The following is a 27,165-nucleotide window of genomic DNA, read 5'->3' as shown; positions in this document are numbered from 1 at the left end:
CCGTAGCCGCTGCCTGTGTCATTTAAATTTTATGACTGATCAGAAAAAATGGGTATTAGTGAAACTGGTAAATGTTCCCCGAAAAGGACTTAATTGGGCATTAACTCTGTAAACTAGGCGTCGAGGGCCCTGGATTTGGTACACTGCACATCCCTTTAATATAACCAATGTATATACTAAGTTTCATGATCCTTGCTTAACTGTTGGCAAAGTTATGCTCCCGGACCGAAATGACACTGCCGCGAAAATTTTCAGTGAGCACAGCAAAATGTCTGCCTTGCGGCTACAGATTTTTGACAATAAAAAAGTTTCGTATTGCTAGTTCTGGAGAAGCACAGGATGGGTATTCTCCCTAGTTGTGCCCTTTCAATTTTGCTACTGATTTCTAAGAAAAAGTCTAACAGGCGGCCATCTTGGATTCTGACAATGAAAGTTAATTATGACTATTTCTTACGAAATACCCAACAAAATCCATATGTCGGTTCCCTTACTCCTAAGTTGTTCTGGTTTTTGTTTCCGTTTCGGGACTGAACAGTAAAGATAAATTGAACATATAAAGATAAAAATATAATAAAGTCCAAAATCCTCCTGGGATCTCTTGTGATTATATTTGTGGGTTACACTATTGATGGAAAATGGTTAACTTTAAGGATATTTTAATTGTCTCCCTTGTTAGATATATCAATATCTTCTACACTGTTATTTTATTTCAGAGATTCAAAGAATCATTATCTTGGCCAAAGAAGTCTACATCTGTTCCACGAAAGACACAGGAAACGGAATTATTCCATAAATGAATATTAATAATAAAATTGTAAACAGGTTATAGTCATAGCACATGTGCGAACCTGTTCAATCAAACAATTCAGGAAAGCCAATATACTCAGAAGTTTTGTTGACTTTTCCTGCATCTGAGAGGTGATCTCTATGTCCGCCATAGATAACACACCACCGTACTTCATCTTAACTCGTTTTCATTTATTGATGCCAGATGGGATTGTCATATGGATTGAAAAACAAGCAAACTTATATAAATTATAACACAACTGAAAGATGAATAGATTTTTACAAATTGTCGTATTCCAAGTACAATGATCCCATCTTCCCCCCTCAGATTGATAATAGAGTACGCAACTGTCTGTTTTGTGTACGTGTTTAAGTGCGTTCGCGTCTGGTATGTGTCGGGTTATAAGATGTTTCAATTTAATGTAGTTAAAAGTAGTAGTTTTGGCTAGTTGCTCTTATGAACATGAACAATGCAAATGCTTGACTTGAATTACTATATTTCGTTGTGTTGTGTTCGTTAATAAACGACCGTATCCTTGGTAACAATGTGTGAACGTTGTTTATTCACGATCGTCAGCCATTTCAGGTTTCACAAAATAAGAGTGAGGCTCTACACGCCACATATTATATATAAATAGCTTACAGTAATGGACAGGCAAAAGTAGTCTATAACCTATTAAACATTACAACTCGTATTAAAGTTCATTGAACGTCATTAACATTGTTATCAGAAGCCTATTTGTCACATTTTCAGATGAGAACAAGGTAGAAAGCAATGGAACCAACAGGAAAACTAAAGCTATTGTCCTATTAGGCCTCACCCCTCCCGCACTAGGTCGTTTACTGTTTATACAAAACTGATTTTCCCTTCGCCCAAGCATGCTTCAGTTTAAATTGAGACAACATCCAGGAATCCCTAAAGAAGAAGAATTTTAACCAATTCTCTGTTTTCCTTATTGAGCCCCGCGCCTCCCAAACGAGGGGGTCGAAAGGCTCACTTTTTATACCTAATTGATTTCCATTCACCAAAAACTGCTTCCGACCAGATGGGCGGATCTTGTTTCCGAATTTAGAATTTGCATACACAACACCTTCAGTGTGGCTCTACTTTCATCAGAGCCTTCATGTTTTTTCCCAAACCTTTTACGAATATTATTTACGATATTTCACAGCTTCATTTCGTTATAATCAAACAATAAGTAACATAACAAGAGGCCAATAGGCCTTAACAGTCATCTGAAAATAAAGACTTATATATGAAACGGCCAAATAAACCTAGATTGCTCAACTACTCTACCGCTTCGGTTCATGTTTCGCAAATTCTAAAGTATATTCCTTATACATGCAACTACACATATATCAGCACTCTGGGCCATTGCTTGTTGAAAAAGAAATTTTAAAACCTCAACTCATTTGACCCCTGTGATCTTGAAAGTGGGTCAAGGTCATTTATTTCAACTAACTTCGTAGCCCTTCATCCCATCATGCCGCAGGCGAAATATCAGAACACTAATCCTTTTGGCTATTGAAAAAAAGTCGTTTTATACATTTTAGCATATTTGCCCCACGTACATTACCTCGAAATTTGTCAAGGTTATTCATTCTAATAAACTGTTAGTGCTTCATCTCATCATACCCTAAGCCTTTGTATTATTGAGAAGTCGTTTAAAAGTTTTGGTATATTCGGCACCTGTGAACTTGAAAGAGAGTCATGGCAAACAATATGAACAACCCTGGTATCCTTTCACCCTGGCACACTACAGACCTTATATCGGTACCCTGGAAATTTTTGCTATTGACAAAAAATTATATAAAGATATTAACATATTTGACAACTGTGACCCTGAAAGTGGGTCAATGTCATTTTAACAAACTTGGTAGCCCTTCATCCCAGTATGTTACAGGACAAATATAAGAACCCTGTGCCTTTTGGTTATTGAGAAGAAGTAATTTAAATGGAAAGTTTACTCACGGACGGTGCACAATGCACAGTGCATGACGACAAATGAAGCAGGATGGCTTTGGGAACCATGAACATGTCCTATGCCGCCATCCAATACTTTGTACTAAGCAATCAAATGAAGGTTTCACAAAGTACAATCAATTAAAACATAAGGAACACAAAACCATTAATATGACAATAAATTAATTTTATTTCTTAACAGTGTAAATGTATTTTCCTCAAAATAATTTAAATGACATACTATACATCTGACAATGAATGAGGAAATCTTTGATCATCAGGGGCAAAACAGTCCAACAATAAAAATGATAAGATGAAATAACAGATGGCAGTCTGGTTAGATAAAAAAATCCCTTAGCACCAGCTAATTACAGCTTCTTATGTAATAAATATTTTTTCATTCTTCATCTCATATTAAAATATCTTTAAATGCGTTGTTGATCTATAAAAGATTCCATTTATGAATGATAAATGAAACAGCAGTTAGATGCTGATATTTATACCGTCCTATGGTGCTTTCCATGTAATGAAATGATTCAGAGAATCACTTTACTGAACCTCTTGCGGGTAAAAATGAAAATTCGAGACAAGTTTCATAAATTTTACATGCAGACAAGAGTAAAGTTCTTTTGCAAAAATAAAGTGTTTTTGTTAGAGTGATATAAAAAAATCTAAAATGACGTTCTCAGAGTACTCTGTCACTTTGATTTGGTAATGTACATATGATGCCATAAAGTTATGACATTCATAGGTTATATAATACATGTGTAATAACAACATAAAGTGTTTAATATACACACTAGTAACAAAGCACTATATGATGAAACAATGTTATAACAATCCTGTAATCTATTTTCTTAAAATATAAAATTAAGTTATTTCTATGTAAAACAATATGTTAATTTGTGAGTAACATATATGAAACAAACAAAAAAATAAATTTGTGAGCTACAACCTTGGTATATCTGTTTTCATTGATTGTTTTGTGGCACAAACAATACATTTTGTTTGTTTTTATCGGGGGATTTCGTGCCAAACTTCCCAAAAATTTGTGACCCCCCCTGTAACCGCCCCCCCCCCCAAAAAAATGCAATTACAATGCACCATATTTCACTTTCTAAATAATACTGATGTGTATTTACAAATATCTGTACTATGAGCATTCATTGAAAAAAATTACATACTAGTTTATACCAATACTTAATAAGTTAATATCACTTATATTTAAATGCATAGCACCCCATATAAACCAGGTGGTCAGATGGCACTCGCCTTTTGCCAAGCTATCTGGGGTTCGATTCCCAGAACAGACGTGAAAAGGTAAGGGGTCACCTGCCCGACCACGTGGGTTTTCCTTGGGTACTCCAGTTTCTTCCAAAACTACACCCCTCGCACGCTTACATCCGAACCAAAGAGAAGTTTATATCTATATAAACAAGTTTATATAAAGCAATATAAATAGAGTAGATCCAGACATGGTGCATTGTATGAAACTACATATTTGACCATTATAAGCTATATGACAAACTGGAAGTTGCAATAATCTAAATAATACCTAATAGTCCCTGAGGATAAATTCCTCAAACTGTTCATACAATGACTGATGTAAATATTTTGATCAAACTCACTTTATAGAAACGTTTAAACGTTATATACCTAAACAATGAACTTTTTATAAAATTGACTTAAAAACGTAAACGAAAACATTGCCTATTTCACACGTTACAAGTCTTCACTCTTTCGCTTGCGTCTTTGAGAACATTTTTAGATTTCTGGAAACTCCTATTGGCTGCTTTCATATTGATCTGGACATGAACTTGCTGAAGCACTTCTGAACACCGCCATTTTAAAACGTCAGAAACATGTTTGGATCCTTCCTTCTCCTGAAGCCGTCTGGATGGTTTGATTAGTCGGTGGTTCTAGTAAGACAAGAAAACAATTACAATACAGGACATCAGATAAACCATCCTTAACACTGGCCTACATACAGGACATCAGATAAATCATCCTCAACACTGTGGAGGGAATATCACATAGTACAAGTTTAGATGTAAACAGTTTTGGCATAACTTCCGAGTATTTGCGCTTCTCAATCAAAAATTTACAGAGTTCTGGTAGAAATTTTATCAGTGAGCACATTTTATTTCAAGCATTTCATATATTTAAATGAAAACTGTTGATATAAAAATTTCATGAATCCCACATGCTAATGATGATGTCTGTCATGGAATAAAACATGAATATAGTGTTAAGATGTTTAATCACTATAAAGAAATATCAATGTTACCTTGATTTGATCTCCTAGCAGAGTTAACATGACTTGGGTATGTTGGTCCCAGTCATCCCCATCGCAATGTAAAGTCCACTTGGCTTCTTCTTCTATTGTCTTCAGTGAGAAAATAACATTAGAACATAACCTAATGAGACAATGACAGGTCATGGCAATTAAAACAAATTCTCTCCCATTTCCAATGTGACTCAGGTTTTAAAGAGGAGACATTCAAGTGTGCAAAGTTTGAAAAAAATCCCGGATGAAATGAAGCTACTGAAGTGCTGACAAAGATTTTCTAAAAATAGTAATGATTATCTTGACCTTGACCCTAGACCCCAAAAACTTAAATTCCTCCGTGATATTACAATCATTTAGAAGTTTGTGGTGTTTGCTTACAACCCCAACTCCCAATCCCCCACCCCCAAACCAGAATGAAGTGAAGTCCCACCCCCTGCCCCCTCTTGGAATGAAGCCACTAATAGTACTGAGAACTTTTAGAAATGGTGGCCTTCAGCCTCATACTATTACCTACAAATCACACACTCATTTATGACAATATGTTCCTTTATATGAATGTGAAGTAAAATAAAAATTCCTGAAGTCACTAAAAAACAAACAAGAATTTATAAAAGTGACCAGAACTATGACCTTACAATCCTGAAATTTTAATATTATGTTCCTTTATAAATTGACCAAGTTTGATCAAATTCCTTCAAGAAATGAGACCAGTTAAACCCTGACAGAATTTTCTAAAATATTCACAATGACCTTGATTTTAGAACCCTGAAATAATTCTAGTTTGATATTCCGTTATGAATGTAAAAATCAGGGAGTTAGAATTATATACATACCTGATCTACCGGGATGAGTATGCCTTGAAGCTCGACACTGTTTAGCTTATGCTTCTCAGACAAATGAATGGCCTCATAAACTAGCTGCCTGATGTAAAGCTGTGTGCTAACAATTGCCTGAATAAATAAACAATGTAAATTAGTATTTTTGTTGTTCAGTAAATAACTTGTTTTATCTTATTGTTAACTACCTGCACCTCGACATTTATCAACCTATAACAATGATTCTAGAGTTCATTACCACGGCACAAAGATCTATGGAACATACAAATGTTTGCAGATCTATGGAACATACAAATGTTTGCAGATCTATGGAACATACAAATGTTATCAAATAGTGAAATACACTAATAGAAAAAAGGTGTGTATTTGTATGTAAATCAATATTTTGCATTTAATCATTCTTTTGAAATACTGTGTCCTTATAATGAAAAACTTAATGAGACACCAAGCAATGAGAATTGAAATTTATAGTCACACAGGGGATACAAATCCAGTTTTACACACTGAATACTGTGTATGTCCACCATTCATGTGGATGCATACCACACATCTACCATGCATGGAAGAGATCAAATTAAGCAGAAATGCTCAGGGAAAGTTTTACCATATGCATGGCAATTTATGACGTTATGCACCCAACATCATAGGAATGTTAGACTCCTTGTGTAGATGTTGCTCCTCTTCATCACAAACATACTCGATTGAGAGACAACATTGTAGAGACAGAGCAGGCCAAGGTGGCCCCAGTGCATTCTGTTGTTGTAGATATACCCAAACAATACATGCAGTATGAGGTAGTAGGTTATCCTGCTGCTGAGAAATAATGGTATGCTTGCGCATTGATCAAGTTGCATTCCACTGTAAGGGTCTTTTCATGCGTTGTAATGGCACCACTGACCATAAATACACAAACTTCATTGTAATGTTCCCCTGGCCGAAGATGACTGTCACTGCAATAACGTTGAAATCTGCACTTATCTGTGGATAGCACTTTGAACCAGCCCCATTGATGAACCACAGATGTCTCCTGCACCATGCTAAGTGCGCATCCATTGAAGCAAAACATGGACGGATAACGGGATGCCACAAAAGTATTCTTATCAGCTTCCAATCTTTCTGTACAGTTCCGAAAATCATAAGTCTAGTTCCTGGAATACTTTTAGTGGTCAGTGCAGCAAACGATTATGCAAATACAACCTCTGTTTATACATACTTGCTGACGTAACACTACATGCGAAAGTCCTTTTAGTGGGCAGCCTGAACAGTCAGCTGAAAACGCCTCCACAAAATATTTATCGTATTAATGTGCACTCCAAACAGTCTTACCACATTACTATGAAATAATCTCACCTCATGCTTAGTTAGAAAATAATCCTAAATGCAGGAACATTTGACTGTCCTCTTAGTATGTGTCGCCTAGGTTTGAAACACGTAAAAAATGCTCTGATCATTGAAGAGAAACTTAAGCAAAGTTTTACCAATCGAACAAGCTCCTAATATTTCTAAATACGATTTTTTGAAATCGTCGCAAAGAAAAATATTATAATTCACTTTTTCTCTACTTTTTCAAAGTAACTACAGTTTCTGTTTTCTGTTAATACATTTGTGAAAAAATATGTTCAGAACTAGAAATAAATGAAATCAAATTAGATTAAGGGACATAGTGATGTTTAAAGTCCCAATTAATATCACAATTACCGGTTACGTCAGGCAACATTGTTGATTAAATGGTGTTAGGGTTTCCAGATCCACGTAATACGAGCCTTACATCTAAACGAAGGTAGCAGTATCCTCAAAACATGATGTTTGTCTTCAGACTCAAAGGTAGGTGAACAGATTCTCTATGCTCCAGAGACCTTTACTTTCAGAGTCCAATGATAGATAAGTTTTCCAACGGTCTCACAAAAGTCAAACCATCAAGGGTATATAAAAGTGAATTTTCAAATTGTTTCTCAAGTCTCGTTTCACAAGTTTGAATTAAACTAATGCAGCTTCCCTGAAGCAGAAAAATGTTCATGAACCAAATGATGTGAAAAATTTGAATTACAGAAAAAAAAAAAAAAAAAAAAACGGTATTGTCAATAATACTTTTCGTGAAAAAGATAAGCACACAGAACAGGGTTCACGAAAAGAAAGATATGAGTGGATTGTGGACGAACCAGTACACATTATCAGGAAGTCTTCAGGCATAGTAAAATCTCAATTACATAAGACATCAAGTATTGTAAAAAAAGACAAAAGTGAAATAAAAGAAAATCAAACTCTGGACAATCATTTTGACGAATTTTGATTTTCTTCTGTCAAAATTTAAATGAGAAGATGTATTACCCTACAAAATTTATATGAGAAGATGTATTACCCTACAAAATTTATATGAGAAGATGTATTACCCTACAAAATTTATATGAGAAGATGTATTACCCTACAAAATTTATATGAGAAGATGTATTACCCTACAAAATTTAAATGAGAAGATGTATTACCCTACAAAATTTAAATGAGAAGATGTATTACCCCACAAAATTCAATCAATGTCTCAATTTTCAATAGTGAACGAGAATTGAAATGAAATGTCAAGTACATGTGTATGAATTCAAATGTGGTATGCAGGATAGGACAAATCTTGGTGACTAACTTCCATGACTGTAAAAAATATACACAAATGAAAACACCTTTAGAATTTAAGGAAAACCAAATTATGAATCAAACTGCATCCTACGATTTTTTCCATTTGAGAATGAACTGAAATCTTTGTGCATAAAAATGTCTGTTTTCCGTTGTTAAGGTGAAAACCAGTATTCAACATTCTTATACATGTACCGTTATTTGAAATGGATATTTGAAATAATTTTGTTTAAAGATGATCAAAAGCTGTCATGCAGTTAACTAAGATATAGTTAAATAGGTTTGAGATAAATTCCAAGTAAATGATATTTTCAATACAGTTGCACCTGTAGAATATCATAAAATGTCAACAATTGTAGCTGAAAATATCACAAAGGATGAAAAAATTGTTATCCGTTTGTTACGACTATGTGATAATATGAATACACCTGCCTGCTGTTTTTCCATCTGATGGTGTTGAAATCACCAGCTATTGATATTATCCCTCATCTGACAGCAACATATTATTCATTCAAGCTGATGACATCATTGATCCTTTTCGCTGCTTTAGAGATTTTTTTTCCAGAAAAATACAATTTCGCAGAAAAAAAAACTGAGGTTGACAACTGAACATAATTTTCCATGGAATCATTCTTTTTTCACTGCTTTGGACGATGTTTTCTCCAGATAAATGTGAAGTAATTTTGTTAAAAAGTTGTCTCCATTTAAAGAAAATGTCTACAATAAGTGTAAATCCCCATCGGTGAGAAAATCAGCACATGTTTTAGATAACGGATAAAGAGTTCTTGTACAACCCAATGTTTTTACTGTGACGTTTCCAATAAACCTTATTCTCTCAACTCTTTTAATGTGCAAAATAATTCTAATTTGAATCAATTTCTTATGTGCTTGTAATATATGCAGTTGCTTATAATTTTCTGAATTTTGACCAACAACTTGTTTCCAGTATTCGTAAATATCTTAACACATCGTCAAATCTTAAAAATATATTTTGATATTAACTTGAGTAGAACGTTAAATTTGATTGGTGAAATAATTTTAGTGCTCAATCATGGAATATTATTCATCTAACTTAAAAATGTTTTGTAATCTGATGCAATAGCTGATTGTTAAGTTGTGAGCCTTGTTTTGAAGAAGTTAAGCAGGGATGTCCTTTTTAAGCTCTACTATTCTCTGACTATTTAAGGCTGTGTACCCCAAGATTGGTGTCATTTGGTCAGTTTATGTCGAAAAGGTTGCACTCTTAAGTAAAACAAAGCATGTGACTTTTGCAAAATAGACAAAACTACTGAAAGAGCAGTGATTCAATATTTGCATACGAAAGGTCTAGCACCGAAAGATATCCATACTGATGTGGTAGCACCAAAATGGAATGACGCCCCTTCATATGCTGCAGTGGAAAGGATGGCAGAACTTTAGCGTGGCAGGCTGAGCGTTGGGGATGACTTTCGTCCTGAAAGACCCGTCACTGTTGCAACTCAAGAATTGGTCAGTCCATGATATTGTTATGACTAACTGGCATGTTACAGAGAGAGATATAGCCAGTGCAGTTGGGATTTCACAGGAAAGAGTACATTCCATTCTTACAAAAAATCTTGCAATGAGAAAGCTCTAAGCCCATTGGGTACCAAGACTTGTGACAGCTGATCAGAAGCGCATCAGACAAACTTTTTTGTATGATAATACAAATCTACATGGTTATCAGACCTCAAGACAACTGGGACATAATAGTAGCAAGTCTTGAAGCCTGTCTAAATGACATCAGTGCTTGGATGAATTCAAATATGCTCAAGCTCAATCAAGAAAAGACAGAACTGATCGTCTTTTCCCACAAGTATCAACACACTAAAGGTCTCCAGTTAAAGGTCGATGCCCAAACTATTGAGGCCGTCCAAGCTGTGAGAAACCTTGGTGTACACTTTGATAGCTCTCTGAACATGGAGAAACAGATAAACTCAATTGCCAGTTCCTGTTATCACCAAATCAGAAACATTGGGGGTATCCGTCAGTTCATCACCACAGATGCATGCAAGACATTGGTACATTCTCTTGTTACTTCTAGGTTAGACTATGGTAACGCGTTACTCGTTGGTGTAGCTGATACACTACTGAGCCGCCTGCAGAGGGTACAGAACACCGCAGCACGCCTAGTTACCCGTACTCGAAAGAGGGACCACATTACACCAGTCCTTTACTTATTGCATTGGCTTCCCGTGCGATTCCGGTTACAGTACAAGATTTTGATGTATACATACAAGGCAATAAATGGAACAGCTCCTGAATATTTGCAGGAACTTGTCACCGTTTATCGGCCGTCACGATCACTACGATCGGAGACAGAATCCTTGTTGTGCGTTCCGAACTCTCGGACTGTGACTTATGGTAACCGATGCTTTGGAAAGGTAGCGGCCACTTTGTGGAACAGCTTACCATCTGCTACTAGAAAGTCAAAATCCCTGTCCAAATTCAAGAGGGATATTAAAACCCACCTGTTTACGTCTGCATTTTAGACTCTCACGCAGACGTCCTGTATATACATACTTTCACCACTACTTACTTGATTTGGTTACTGTGTTACATATGTTGATTACTGTGTTATACATGTTCTGTAAATTTTGTAGTAAGATTATTATGTAATTGTGAAGCGCATTAGAGTATTTTGTCAAAATAGATAGTGCGCTAAATAAATGTTGTATATTATTATTATTATTATTATTATTATAATGTTAACCTTTTTCTAATTTTCTGCAGAGATTTGTGACTATGCATGAAACATGGGTCCATCCTTTCACCCCATACAAAAAACAGTCAAAACAATGAAAGTATCTGGTTCACCCTCGCCAAAGGCGGCAAAGACTGTTCCATCAGCTGGAATGGTAATGGCCCCAGTTTTCAGGGATGCTGATGGTATTCTGTCTGTAGATTATCTGCTTTACGGACAAACAATCAATGACACATATTATGCATCACTTCTTAGGCAGTTAAGTGAAAATATTACACTCAAGCGCCGAGGAAAACTCAGTAAACATGAGTTGTTCCACTAGGACAGTGTCCCTGTTCACAAGTCTGTCGCTGTCAGGGCTGCCATTAACGACTGTGCTTTGAATTGATTGATATCCAAATTTTAAAAAGATGCATAACCGGTTTTGGTCAAATGATGATGTCATACAAGCAGTTGAGGACTTTCTGAACAATCAAGAAAAGGACTTCTTTAAAACTGGCCCTTAAATTTCGCTGGCAAAAGTGTATAGATACTGAAGGGGAATTATGTCGAAAAACAAAGCAACATGTCCACCCAAGTCAAACCCTAAAATACCAGGCTCATAACTTATCAATCAGCCATCATATAAATTTTGTAACTTGCAAATACCTTCATAAGTTGAATAAGTTAGTTGAGTGAATATAATTCAAACCAATATATGAAGATGGAAAACAGATGGGGAAATTTTCCCTCCTTTCTTTCTTAAAAGTAGTCCATTCTATCACAGATACATACTCTTGCCAAACTGTAAATCAGATAAGTCCTCTCTTTCTATATTAAGTCACTAGAAGTATGTACAATATATATATATGTGTCCATAATAACTGGCATTTCCCTTGCAATGTTAATGATGTCGTCATGTGTTCGCTGATGTATCTTCGAAAACTTGTCAGCTCACGAATTCAATGGAAGAATGCCCTGCAACTATCAAATTAACATAGACATTAATTTTACGACTAACAAATTGGTATTCCTCCTCCCTTCAAGCATTGTTAACAATGGTATTGCACACCTTTTCCATGCTCTTTTACGATCAAGAGTTCGTTTGCAGGAAATTGAAATCAATTTTATAAGCAGGCAATAGCAACGGTAGGCTCTAGGGGTTACCAGATAAACACAGTGCTTTGTATTTATAAGCCATGCTTATAACGTAATATCATAGCTTTTTATTAGTAATCGTTCTTTTTCCAATATCATGCTATTGAATTCAATTCGGAACAAAAGTCAGTATTAACTGGCTTGTTCTTAAGAAATCAGAAAAGACACATCTAATGCGAAAAAAAACAGCAATGAACATGACAAGGAATGTAAGTAAGAATGACTAGATTTCATGCACTGAATGAAGCATCCAACAGCAATTTACAAAGCATTTAAAGGAAAGAAATTCCTCAACTTACGGTGTTCAGATATTGTAGCTGATTCCAGATATCAAACTCATGACTTGTTCATGAAATCAAAATTGAATTTTCTTCCAAGATGTCGGAAACTAACAGACAGACTCACAACAAAGGATTTCAAGAGATGCAGAATGATGATGATTATGGGAAATTCTACTGTCATTATAATGATCTCATTGAGAATATTATATTGCCTTGTGTGATATGAAGCTGAATGTGTTTGGGACTCATTAGTATACCTAGTGGTTCTGTAGTTGTTTGTCTTTCTCTCATTTGAGAACCTAACATTACTTACTTGGATTGACTAAGCTTTACAGGCAAGTATCATGTATGAAACAAAACATGTTTACCCTTCTGGAACACCTGGTCTTATTCTCCTTGCATTTTTTCACAAGTCTTCATATAGAAAGTTTCATCAAATTTGAATTTATGATTCTGTTGACATGTCAGTATTTTCTCCGTGTTTTATATATATTTATCTACATTGGAAGGCTGAAGTTGATGTCCTACTCTGCAATCAAAGTGTGATATTTTCCATGTATTCTAAATAAACTCAGTTTTTTCCATATATAACAAGTTTCATTTGTATCAGAAACCCTTGCTTTCTTCTTCATACTATCCCAGGTGCAGGGCAGAAACAACAAGTTGTGATTATAGCAGGAGCCAGTACAATGTTTCACAATTCTAAGCAGTACTCCAGATAGACCAGTCCCAAACAACAGAGATTGTTGTAAATGACACAAAATCTATTTTTGTCCTCACAGAGTTATCAAAGTACAAAGATACCCGCATATACTTGTACATAACATACTTATATACAACTTCTAATTTTAGTTGTATGGTTTGGAATATATACATGATATTCTTGTTAAACCATTTAATGGTTTGGAATATACGCACCATGTACATGATATTCTTGTTAAACCATTTAATGGTTTGGAATATACGCACCATGTACATGATATTCTTGTTAAACCATTTAATGGTTTGGAATATACGCACCATGTACAAGATATTCTTGTTAAACCATTTAATGGTTTGGAATATATGCACCATGTACATGATATTCTTGTTAAACCATTTAATGGTTTGGAATATACACACCATGTACATGATATTCTTGTTAAACCATTTAATGGTTTGGAATATACACACCATGTACATGATATTCTTGTTAAACCATTTAATGGTTTGGAATATACACATCATGTACATGATATTCTTGTTAAACCATCCCATGGTTTGGAATATACACACCATGTACATGATATTCTTGTTAAACCATTTAATGGTTTGGAATATACACACCATGTACATGATATTCTTGTTAAACCATTTAATGGTTTGGAATATACACTCCATGTACATGATATTCTTGTTAAACCATCCCATGGTTTGGAATATACGCACCATGTACATGATATTCTTGTTAAACCATCCCATGGTTTGGAATATACACACCATGTACATGATATTCTTGTTAAACCATCCCATGGTTTGGAATATATGCACCATGTACATGATATTCTTGTTAAACCATTTAATGGTTTGGAATATACACACCATGTACATGATATTCTTGTTAAACCATTTAATGGTTTGGAATATACACACCATGTACATGATATTCTTGTTAAACCATTTAATGGTTTGGAATATACACACCATGTACATGATATTCTTGCCAAACCATTTAATGGTTTGGAATATACGCACCATGTACATGATATTCTTGTTAAACCATTTAATGGTTTGGAATATACGCACCATGTACAAGATATTCTTGTTAAACCATTTAATGGTTTGGAATATACGCACCATGTACAAGATATTCTTGTTAAACCATTTAATGGTTTGGAATATACACACCATGTACATGATATTCTTGTTAAACCATTTAATGGTTTGGAATATACACACCATGTACATGATATTCTTGTTAAACCATTTAATGGTTTGGAATATACACATCATGTACATGATATTCTTGTTAAACCATCCCATGGTTTGGAATATACACACCATGTACATGATATTCTTGTTAAACCATTTAATGGTTTGGAATATACACACCATGTACATGATATTCTTGTTAAACCATTTAATGGTTTGGAATATACACTCCATGTACATGATATTCTTGTTAAACCATCCCATGGTTTGGAATATACGCACCATGTACATGATATTCTTGTTAAACCATCCCATGGTTTGGAATATATGCACCATGTACATGATATTCTTGTTAAACCATTTAATGGTTTGGAATATACACACCATGTACATGATATTCTTGTTAAACCATTTAATGGTTTGGAATATACACACCATGTACATGATATTCTTGTTAAACCATTTAATGGTTTGGAATATACACACCATGTACATGATATTCTTGCCAAACCATTTAATGGTTTGGAATATACACACCATGTACATGATATTCTTGTTAAACCATTTATGGTTTGGAATATACACACCATGTACATGATATTCTTGTTAAACCATCCCATGGTTTGGAATATACGCACCATGTACATGATATTCTTATTAAACCATTTAATGGTTTGGAATATACACACCATGTACATGATATTCTTGTTAAACCATTTAATGGTTTGGAATATACACACCATGTACATGATATTCTTGTTAAACCATTTAATGGTTTGGAATATACACACCATGTACATGATATTCTTGTTAAACCATTTAATGGTTTGGAATATACACACCATGTACATTATATTCTTGTTAAACCATCCCATGGTTTGGAATATACACACCATGTACATGATATTCTTGTTAAACCATACAGTTTTAAAAATTACAAAACTGATTCAACTGTTCTGTTTGTCAACCCTTTGGCTGCCAACATGAGGCTTCCTGAGACAAACTCAAAGGCTGACATATTCCTGTCCACGGAATAGGACATATATGATTATACTTATCTCATACCTATAAATAAAATTTTACATGTTGGAAGCTGTTGTAGGCAAATATTTTCATGAAAAGTCTGTGATCAATGTGTGAAAAACTGTGACATCAATCCTGTCATAAAATGATGATGAGACCCTAATTTGAGTAGCACTTTAGTATATTCCAGCTATCTTTTAAGGTATATTCATCTTTTCTTCATCAAAAATAGTATCACCTTCTCCAATATGTGAGATATGCACATCTTGATCTATCAATTGACATGATTTTGACCAGTTTAGGGCGCCTGGTCCATTTCTCTAACTTAGGACCCTAAGATTACTGATGAGTCCTAGACGGATGAAACAGAGGTAAGATGCAGTTCAGTTCATTATTTAGTGTATATTGCAAGTAGTCCCTGAAAGGAGCTTGATCCCCTGTGTTTCAGTACAATAACGGATTGTAATTGTTACAATATTTCCTGCACTTTCACACAATTTGTCAAAATACAAAGTCTGTGATTAGGATAGAAAATGTTAAAAAAAATAAATTTTGAGCAGTTCTCAACAAACATTTCACAGTAAAATACTATAGCAAAAATTCCTCAAACTATCCCAGCATTATAAATGCTAATAAATGTTACCATGGTTATGATTTGAGTTTGTCGAATAAATTTAGCACTGAAACCATAAACTATCACACCATCGTATAAAACCTTAATTAGTGTTGACTAAATCAGGATTTCTTAAGTTAACAACAATGAACTAAATGACAACATGGTATATAATTATTTCAATTTTATTGGGAAAGTAAAATCGTCATTCAATCTATTGTCTGGACTAATAATATGTAATGAAGGAGTAACAATATCTGATAATTATATTTAAGAATAGTTTATTGTCATGATTTTACTGACAAAAGGAATTAGGTAACAGGTATGGCCTATGGCAGTCCTCTCCTTGCTATAATAAACAAACATCGGTCAATATCTGGTATCACTCATGCTTTTCTCTTGACATTTTGTATCAAAGACCAAAAAAAGCAATTAGATATGTACAGCTATAAACTGTGAAACCCCTATATATACAATTCCACTAACAAAAGATGAGAAAGGATTTAACAAATTATGTACTTTTCTGAAAATCCATGGTAAAAAACCCTGAAGTTGCAAGTCAATGTGGCTGTCATTATCATCCTTATTAATTCATACTTAATTAAACAAATTCAAAGAGTTACAATTCTTATGGTATTAAAAGTTGCCGAATTTTATAAAATACATATATAGGCTGAGTCACGGGAGAGTTAAATATTACGGGGTATGTATGCTAACATAAAACTTACTTCTATCATAGACAAGAAAAAGCAAACATGCATACTAACAAGCAAAAACAATGTCAATTGAACACCATGGTTCATGCAACTCATCAAGTTCATTCAATACAAAAAAAGACATTTTGAAATTGAGCATGTCATAATGTCAAAATGCAATAAGTCAGATTTATCAATAATATATTAAATTCTTAGTCCAAATTAAATTGTAAAAGCCTACCACAAACGAAAATGTATTTGATAAACATTACAAAACCATGTGGTCAAATGGTCAACAACATGTGGTGTGTGACCACTGTTACTTCAATAAAGTACTGAAGCATGAAACAACTAAGGTAAAACTATACACGTGACTTGAAAACTAACGTGAAATAACAAGAGGATCATGGCCCTTAACGGTCATCTGAGGACTGAAGGATGAATGGACATATAACAGAAAAAAGATAGGTCAGATTTTTTACCGATTCGAAAAATGAGATTTGGTCAGGACAATCTCAGGATCACTTTAAGCATGTTTGATATCATTGCCACTCCCTAATAATGTTCCAGACCAAATTTGGCTAAAATACATATAAGCATTATGGAAAGGTATCTTTTTAAAGCAAGACATTGCCAGACCTTCCCTTTCCAGGCCTGGTGTAGCATAGTATTGTAAAGCATGGGGAAATGAACCGGGGTCAAAACATCATAATGGTGAAGTGAAGCCACTTTATAGTTTGTTTTCAATCAATGTTTCTGTACTTAAATTCATATCACTTTGATGTTCCTCCAAACATAATAAAACTGAAAAATAACAAGGGTTTGGAAATTTAGGGTGGGACAAGGGTTTGCGTGGGGGGGTTTCACTTCACCATGGCCACATATTTTTTGTTATTTCTGTGTTAGTATGATTAAATCAGGGTAAATTGCAAAAGAATTGGTAAAAAAAAAATGTTAATTAGTAAGAAAGAAGTGTAATGCTTCAATTTACCATGGCCATGGTGAGGTGAAGTGAACCCACCCCACCCCCCACCACTGCCCCCCCCCCTTCCCCATCCTGTATTTTTTTGTTTGTTTATTATGTATTGAGGAACATAATTAAATAAACTGATAAAAAAATTTAGTGAAGAAACAGTCATTGAAAACAAAATATAAAGTGGCTTCACTTTACCATGTGGGGTTGGGGTGGGGTTGGGGGTTGGGGGGGGGAGGGGAGTGGGGAGGGGTTGGGGAGGTTCATTTTACAATAATTGTGGGTCAGATGACCTAACATATTACTTATAGGAATTCAATATAAAATGGTATCAGGCAAAAATAATATTGTTCTAAGCTTCATAAGTCTTTAAAATTACTGGTCAGATATTCAAAAACTTGTGAGCTTCAGAAAACTTGATGTTTAAATGAAAACATGAGGCAACATGAAACAAAATCTAAAGGGGCATTCGTTTGTTTGAAAGACAGAAATTTGGTAGGCATTCGTTTGTTTGAAAGACAGAAATTTGGTATGTTTATGCTATCATTTTTTCAGTTGACACTTTAAGGCACATCATTCTAGTATATGTACCTATAAGTGATAAAATTAGCAGAGAAATGTACAGAAAATAGACATATCCTGTAATTGTGTAAACACTGCCTTCATGCGCCAACAATTATATAGTTCAAAAAGATCTAATTATGAATGTTTGAATATTTTGTAAGACAAGAACTTTTAGTTATCTGGCGACTTTGACTGCCGCATCAGTGTTAATAACTTTCTCTACTTTAGAAAAAAACATGTTTACCATTCAGTTTTAATCTTATAACTTAAACCAATTTCAATGACATAATGCCCCTTCAAACAACGGGATAGCTAATGCAGGTCATACTTTCCCACCTACTTTGTAAGTTGTCTGTTCAGATACTGAAAGATAAGATTGAAAATCAGACTCGCATGTCTTTTCTCAGAAATAGGACTATATTCATGACTATTTATCATACTTACATGTTTGTCAACTGTTCTCTGTATCATTTCTAACACATTTGGTGGCGCTGATTCACTCAGTTTATTCATTTGATCACGGAATTGGTGAAGGTTTTCGAAGTAGAAATCACAATTACTCTGCAATGTATTTTCAAATATATTTCTTATAAATCAAAAAGGATAAAACTGTCAAGTTTACCTCTTAACCATAGGCTACAACTACCAGAAATATTATTCTGAATTTTGAACACTGACCGCCAAAAAAAATATTGATATTTTATGAAAAAACTTTCTGAAGAAAATATCCTTTACCACATTATTCAATAAGTTTGGTAAAAAAATATGTCCGCTTGGCAAAGGTCCAAAAATAACATTACTTGAATTCACTTCTGAATATTAATGGGTTTTTCTTGATCCAAAGTTGGGAAATATGTCCATTCTGCTCCGTCCTTGGCAGTTTTTATGGGTTATTTTCAGTATATAATTCCTATTTCTCCCATTGTGTCTGATTCGTGGATAAGCCCTTTCTAACTATTGCTCAGTTTAAGTGCATTTGCTGTCTAGGTTTGTACACAGTAAGATGTGAGACAAAATTAATTGACAGAAAAAAAAACATCTAAATTACCTTCAAACAATTTTTGAAAAGAATAGCTTGAGCATTTGATTCTGGTCTTAACTTCTTCAGGTGCTGTATCTTTACTACAAGTTGGGACAGAAAGTCAGCAACATCCTCCTGTGGTAAATTAACAATGGCAGACATTCAGTTCATTGTAGAATAAAATTCGTAAACTTTTATCAACATATTTGAATAAAATATCTTATGTTTTTTTTTCATGAATGGAAACACTTTGTTTTAAAATAAAAATGTCTCTTTAAACTTGTGTTTTCATGTTTGTTGTTTTTCCAGGAGATATGTTATGTCAACAACAATGATCAAGTGCATGAATACGGCAATATAACCCACCACGAATGATTCAGTCTCAATATATTGAAGTTTTTTTAGTTAATCTTGTTGTTAACTGCGAAATTTCGACTGTATAAATTCCTGAATTAAGAATATCCACAAAAGAAATGAAAATAACACCCACAAAAATCAATGATTTCGCAGTACTTTCATTTCTATCTTCCTAGCTCAGTAATAAAAAACAATAATTATGATTATCTAAACAAAACAATGATATGCTTAATATACAGACCTGAGACTTTGCCAAAGTTTTGATATTACTTTTATTGTCTTTGTCTTTGTGGGACGTGTTATCTTCTAACGAGTCCACAATAACCTGGTACTGCAAAATGAATTGTCAAAAATCAGTTTATTTATAGAACCATAAAAAACAAGAGATCTGAGAGGGATCTTGAAGTCTACCAAATTTAGGATCTTTAGGATTTCTCTATAAGTTGGATCTTTCCTTTCATTTTTCTTCTTTCCAATTGGTCCCAAATTTAAATATACACAATTAGAGACCATAGGCAAAGTACATTTGAAAAATAGGATAATCCATTCATTACCTCTCAAGAAAAGATGTTGAAAACTTCATCAATCAAAATCCAAGATGGCCACCTTTTGGCCATTTTGTTCTTTCAACCAATCAAAAAATGGACAATACACAAGTTGGAACCAAGAAGAAACTTCACATAAGAAGTTTGAAAATAGTCCATTCAAAACCTCTCAGGAAATTGTGACAACAAACTTTAACTATCAAATTCCAAGATGGCCACTTGTCTGCCATTTTATTCCTCAGTAAGTCCCAAAATAAACAATACACATCTAGGGACCAAGTAAAATAGACATGAAATTCTCGAAAGATTTATCCAAAATTTCTTAATAGCAGTAACAAAACAAGAGATCCCAGAGGGATCTTGGCGCCCACCATTTGAAGATCTGTTTTCAGTTCTTGAAGATTTGTTTATTTTTTTTTGTTTGTTACAGGTGTTGTAAATGTTCATGAACTGGTCTTCATTGAATGTACTCAATGATGGCACAAGATATTTTTATTAAGCACCTATTAGCAAATATCATTTGAAAAAGATCCCAAAGTATCATTAGATAGCGTCAGTTACAGGTGGATAATGGACAATATGCTTGTGCTGTATTACTGTCGACATCCAAGACGGCTGCCTGTGGGCCACCTTGATTTCAAATAAGTCCAAAAAAGGTACAATGCACAACTAGGGACCAAGGGAAACCAATATCTATGAAATATCAGAAGGATCCATCCAGTACTTCCTCAGATATAGCAGTAACAAGATTTTACTCTCAAAATCCAAGATGGCTGCCTGTCAGCCATCTTGATTTCGGATCAGTCCAAAAAGGTATAATGCACAACTTGGAACCAAAAGGAACCTGCATATGAAATTTGAGAAAGATTCATCCATTACTTTCCAAGAAATAGCAGTAACAAACTTTTACATTCAAAATCCAAGATGGCCACCTGTCTGCCATCTTGAATTCGAATCAGTCCAAAAAAGGTACAATGCACAACTAGGGACCAAGGGGAAACTGCATATGAAATTTGAGAAAGATCCATCCAGTACTTTCCAAGAAATAGCGGTAACAAACTTTTACATCCAAAATCCAAGATGGCCACCTGTCTGCCATCTTGAATTCGAATCAGTCCAAAAAAGGTACAGTGCACAACTAGGGACCAAGGGGAAACTGCATATGAAATTTGAGGAAGATCCATCCAGTACTTTCTCAGAAATAGCGGTAACAAACTTTTACTTCCAAAATCCAAGATGGCCACCTGTCTGCCATCTTGAATTCGAATCAGTCCAAAAAAGGTACAATGCACATCTAGGGACCAAGGGGAAACTGCATATGAAATTTGAGAAAGATCCATCCAGTACTTTTCCAGAAATAGCGGTAACAAAAATTGTTTACGGACGAACTGACGGACCACGGACCACGGATGCAGGGCGATTTGAATAACCCACCATCTATTAGATGTTGGGCTAAAAACGTTGTTTTAAGTACTAATGGAGGACACAGACAGAGAGTAATTTGAAAAGCCCATAGCCTAATTATTCTTAGCAAACATCTGTTTATCGTAATATAGCTTCATGTGACTAAGTGTTGCAATAACACTGATAACAGGGAAGTTACAAGTGTGTGGGATGATATGTTACATTACCTCCAACAACTGCCGAGAAACAGATTCTCTAATTCTCTGTGCTGAATTATGGAGTACAATCAGGTCTGCAAAAACATCTTGACCTTGTTCCATAAATTCTTTTTCTACGTTATTTAGCTGACGATCAACCATTTTTTCTTGGCATAACTTGCAAATCCTCAAAGTCAATGATACTTCTGGTTCAACTGTAGGACTCTAAAAAACATGACAGTAAATCTTAGAATTGTTTCTAGGCGAAAAGAAGGCATAAAAACCTTAATACAGAATCAGAAATCATGTATATTTGTGGGGCTCAAATTTTGTGGGGTTTTTTTTTATATATTTTTGTTTTTTTTTGTCTTTTTCCAGTGCTTTGTAGGCACTATTTTTTTTCACAAAAAGTACTGAAAAAAATTCCATGTACTATATGTTTATGGATTTTTGAATATAAGAATTGATTCAGAGTGCATAAAGCAGTAACAAAAAAATTCCAACAAATCTAAAACAGTCACTAGGTACTATTTTTTGTAATTGTGGATCATTGATATTCTTGATGCTTAAATGAGCTGCGGTCACTGTATCTTTCCTTTTATAAGTCTTTTATAAAACTTGAAATTTATTCTTTAGTTTAAAATAAATTTTATGATTAAAATCATGAAACAGCTTTAGCAGGCTGGCGAATTTGTATTAAATAGATTATCAGATATCACACCAAGTAGGAAAAATTTTATCAACTTGATCCCATTTCTTTATAAATTTCATCACAATCTTTTTATACAAACTTAGTATATATAGGACTACTATACAGCTGTCAATTTCATTACATTCTCATACATATTCATGCGTGTACTGATACACTTCACAGGTCATTATGTCCCACAGAAGTGATACTGGAGGGACAGTATTGGACTAATGGTAGAGAAAAACATATCTCATTGGACACCTTGCATTACGGTGTATCCCAGTACGTTACAGAGCCACAGCTCAATTCTGACAACAAACCAAATGGTCAGGGCCTATGATACAGCATCAGGGAAAAAGACCATCTACCTCATGTCTGCTGAATACTGGTGAACTTTGGTGAACTTTGGTGACAGTCGACAAAAAACATGTAAATCAACCAATGAAAGAGACTGTGTATCTATTGACATATCCCGATTAACTATCTCCCACATTGGTGTGATATCTTAAAATCTATCTTAAAAGTCAAATCAACATAAGAATGATCACAAATATTTAAATGAAGTTTCTATGAATGAAATTTTCTTAATCAATATTTATAATACATACTCCGTTGATTTTAATGATTGCCAGTTTAGGGTCAGTCTGGTCTGAGCGGTCTTCGTCAGGAACGAAAACAAGGAGGTCCTTACTGGAACATCGTTTACACAGGCTCTTGCTACACAGTCGACAGTGGTGCTTCTTACGCATCAAGGAAAATTTGGATTTACAAATCTGACATATGTCCGCAGTGACTTCCATCTGAAAGGAAAATTTTTGGTCGATTAACACAAAAACTATTACATGTATCATATACGTTGTTAAAGTAATCATTGTCTGATTGTTTGTTTGCCAAATTTATTTTCCAGGGAATAGGAATGGTTATTTTCAAGCAGGGTGTTCCTGTTATCACTGGTAACTTCCTCACTGAATATCATGCTGGAGGTTCACCTCCAGCTATCCAGCACATTTATGGTTATCATGGTTATTATCAAAACATACAGAAAATTAAACAACATGAATAACAAAGAAGTATTGTACCAGCCAATATGGAGACTTCTGCCACTCCGGAACAGCTATGATTGTCCTCATCTCATGTAGAGACCTCTTCAATTCGGAATTTCCCACTGCGGACTTAAATCCAGCAATTAATCTCTTACACTCTGCTTCTAAATCAAATCTGGACAAAAGGAAATATGAACTAATCGTTCACAAAAAACCAGTGATGGAAACCCAAATGAACAAGAAAAGCTGACCAGGGATAACATTTATCAAATCACATTAAGACATGTATATAAGACTAATTTTACTATCGAGTTTAGAATTCAGTCAGAACATATAACACTTTCAGCAAGTCTTACATCTGATCTATATTCTATTTCTTTGAACAAGGTTCAGACCTTACAGCCAGAATTTTCGCATTCCTCACTAAGTCTTTGCAAGAGTAGTACAAGCTTCAGGCATGCAATGAAATTTTCATATACTGTCAAGGCATTTAATCAAAATTTTTCGCTGTTTTTAGAAATGAAATATCAGGATGAAGAAATATCATGCGAATAAAATTAAAAGACAAAGCTATGCTTCATTTTGTGATCATTTCTGTCAAAATCACATCCATTTTGTTCAAGCTTTTGGTAACTCATTGCATCACTTTTTCCACTTAAAATATTGCACTGAAATATGTTTAACTGCAATTTCTCGACTTAATTTATTTAGTGATCATAGCAAATGTGTTGATTTATCAGTATGCTAGTTTTGCCAAAAAGTTATATTGCCCTAAAATCTGACTGTGTCAAATTTAATAAGTTTGCAATAATGTGAACTATGAAAAATAAGCCCCTATGTAGTATCTTCTTTATATGGAGAAACATCCATGCTTTATATCGTCTCATGTGTGAGCTAATCATCAGAAGACAATGGATGACATCAGAGTTGTAACCAGTGTAGAGAAGTTTTACCTATGTCTCCATGACATATCTCTGAGAGATTTTTCTGCCGCTCTCTGTAGCTCCTTTCTCTGTGATCGTAATGCCAGATATGAGGCTGTTAAACTATGAGTGACTCCTTGGTTATCTTTGCCTTCTTCAAAACATTGCTGACACACCTGTCAAATACAACAATAATGTAGTCATTGTAACACGGTCCCTCAGTATGCATTTCTACAGAACAGAGAAATATGTGGATGGGCTTATTACCAGACTTCAGCTTGTTGTGAGGATAAACACCGGAAAGTTTACCTTGTACTGTTTCCCATCTGGATCAGGGTTGGCAAGGTGATTTAACCTTCTTCTGTACTTTAGACAATTCTCACAAAATCTTCCTCCACATCTAACATAAATCAGAGTGCAAAAATTAGACAGAAAGAAGAAAACAAGAAGATCTGGTCATATTACATGTTCACCATTAATCTAAACAGAAACTATAAAATGTCTTTTGCTTTCAATCTCTTGGTTTGTCAATTATTGACCCTTTTGTTTGCTTTTAACCTTTAAGATAAATAATATTCATGAAATCCACAAGTTCTCAAATTTTAATTAATTTTCTGACAGTTTTGTTATTTTATGAATATTCATGTAAGAATTCATGGTTTTAGAATATCAATAAAATTCATGAAAATAATAATGATAATAAAAACATTTTAGAAAAAACAGAATTTTCTTATTTTGATAGTTAACTAATTTGTACACAAAATTATATTAAAAACTTAATTTCACAAAAAAAAAATAAATAAATAAATAAAATGCTCAAAATTTTGATCCAGTGACTTTCCCTTCATTATTTCTTTTAAAGTCTAAAGATTTCAAACAAGAAATTTTTGAAAAGAAAAAATGTGAACATTTTTGACAAGAAATATCAGATGATGAACAAATGTACAAGTAGAGAACTACATGAACTTGAACAATACGAGTCGTATGTCGAGTGGATAGGAGACTTGAAGATCAATTTGAGACAGGCTGTACATTTTGGCAAATATTGAAAACAGCATATTCCTATGATTCTTCGTACAAACCTGCGGCAGTGATGTGCTCGCTGTATCAAAGTCAACTTTACTTTACATTCTTTGTTGGAACAGTGGGAGCCTGAAGTCTTCCAGTGTTTTCTTGTTATTTCTGTAATCAATATATCAACATTAAACTGTACTGTTTCCATCACTATGACAATAAGCCCGGCCAATCTGGTGATAAGCTAAATCACATCATATTGCTTATGAGATCAAATACAAACCTTTTTCATTTTACTGCAATAAGCGCAGTCCCTAAATGAGGAATTTACTCTATTTCCCCTATTTGGCCCTGCCTAAAGCTAAAAAACATGAAAAAATGCCAAAATACTAACTGACAAAATCTAAACCCTGACATTGACTGTTAAGTGAATTTTTTCACTCACCATTCTTTTTGTTTTCAGAGTCACCTGAGCTGGCTGCAGACTCTGCAGTTAGACCAGCTAACTCTACCTGTTTGGTCCAAGCACTGTGGCCTTCCCCTTCAAAACCCCATGGTGACCCGACTGAGTGTGCTCCTGACATGATTAAATGGAAATTCTACCTGAAAACACAAAGAAACAAAACAAAAATAGTAAAAATACTCTATAATTATATATTTTATGTGTTTTTTGTTTTAGTTTTTGTAAAGTACAATGCAGTGTAAAAGTTTTTTTCCATTGAATTCTTTTTTCAAAGAAGAAATAATACTGCATCAATAAAATTTTGAAAATAATATCAATTAAGTAACTTAAAGTCAATTTCGTGAGAGCCATATCAAAATTATCATTGCTTCAAACTTTTGTGAAACCCTGAACCATTCAAAATAAAAACTTTAAAACATTTGAATTTCAAACCACTAAAACAAATCTTTAAAACCCTGAAAGTTTTCAAACTGTTAAAAAAATCTTTAAAACCTTGATATTTTAAAATGTTTAAATAGCAATCATTAAAACCCTGAAGTTTTGAACATCAACCAACGGGTGACTGCGATTCAGGCTGTGCTAGGTCATCTGTTTACTGTCACCCTTGTTACTACCACTCCAGTGGTCTGGAATGAAATATATATGGTCCGGGATTGGTAATTGCTACAGTTTCTTTGCTGTGATATTCAAGTGATATGATAAGCAGGCACACACATCGGGTACAGCGGAAGAGTAGTTAGCAAATGTAGTAGACGAGTAGAACGACAGTAGACAAAGGCTTAGACAAAGGCTGCAGGAGGAGATATTACGAAGACAAATTTGACATGGGAGATAAACAAAAACATTTGACCATATGAAAAAATCACCTGTCATAACGATATTAACCTTTAACCTTATATCATCACCTGACTATTTACAACGGTATAAACATGTTCATCCATATCTTATCTGAAAGCGAAAGTAGGAAATTCCATGTTTCCGAATGGTGGGCTAACTACACATGAAAACACCAGAGGAAACCCAAATATAAAGGTGCGTTCGTATATATCAGTGCGGCGCATTTGAGCAGTGACGTATTCTGTATTCTG

The 27,165-nt window shown here is 34.3% G+C and overlaps 2 protein-coding genes across 2 annotated transcripts in view; one reads left to right on the top strand and one right to left on the bottom strand.

The window, feature by feature from the left end:
* The window catches only part of LOC132552879 (peptidyl-prolyl cis-trans isomerase), a 513,126-nt gene that overhangs the window by 158,457 nt on the left and 327,504 nt on the right, over positions 1-27,165 (top strand). The window lies entirely within an intron of this gene.
* On the bottom strand, positions 3,827-27,018 carry LOC132552871 (uncharacterized). Its single transcript, XM_060217063.1, has 14 exons — positions 26,963-27,018; positions 26,060-26,217; positions 25,683-25,782; positions 24,910-25,000; positions 24,631-24,776; positions 23,714-23,852; positions 23,243-23,434; positions 21,974-22,168; positions 20,039-20,128; positions 19,468-19,575; positions 18,864-18,980; positions 5,873-5,989; positions 5,037-5,135; positions 3,827-4,668 (listed from the first exon to the last, which is right to left on the bottom strand). Exons 2-14 carry the CDS (start codon positions 26,196-26,198, stop codon positions 4,465-4,467), a joined length of 1,737 nt encoding a protein of 578 aa, XP_060073046.1. The 5' UTR covers positions 26,199-26,217; positions 26,963-27,018; the 3' UTR covers positions 3,827-4,464.

Source organism: Ylistrum balloti, unplaced genomic scaffold (genome assembly GCF_031769215.1).
Source record: "Ylistrum balloti isolate Yb309-2 unplaced genomic scaffold, AGI_CSIRO_Ybal_v1 Utg370284, whole genome shotgun sequence".
Classification (NCBI taxonomy): Eukaryota; Metazoa; Mollusca; class Bivalvia; order Pectinida; family Pectinidae; genus Ylistrum; species Ylistrum balloti.
The sequence above is the reverse complement of the archived record's forward strand: the minus strand, read 5'-3'. Positions and strand labels throughout refer to the sequence as shown.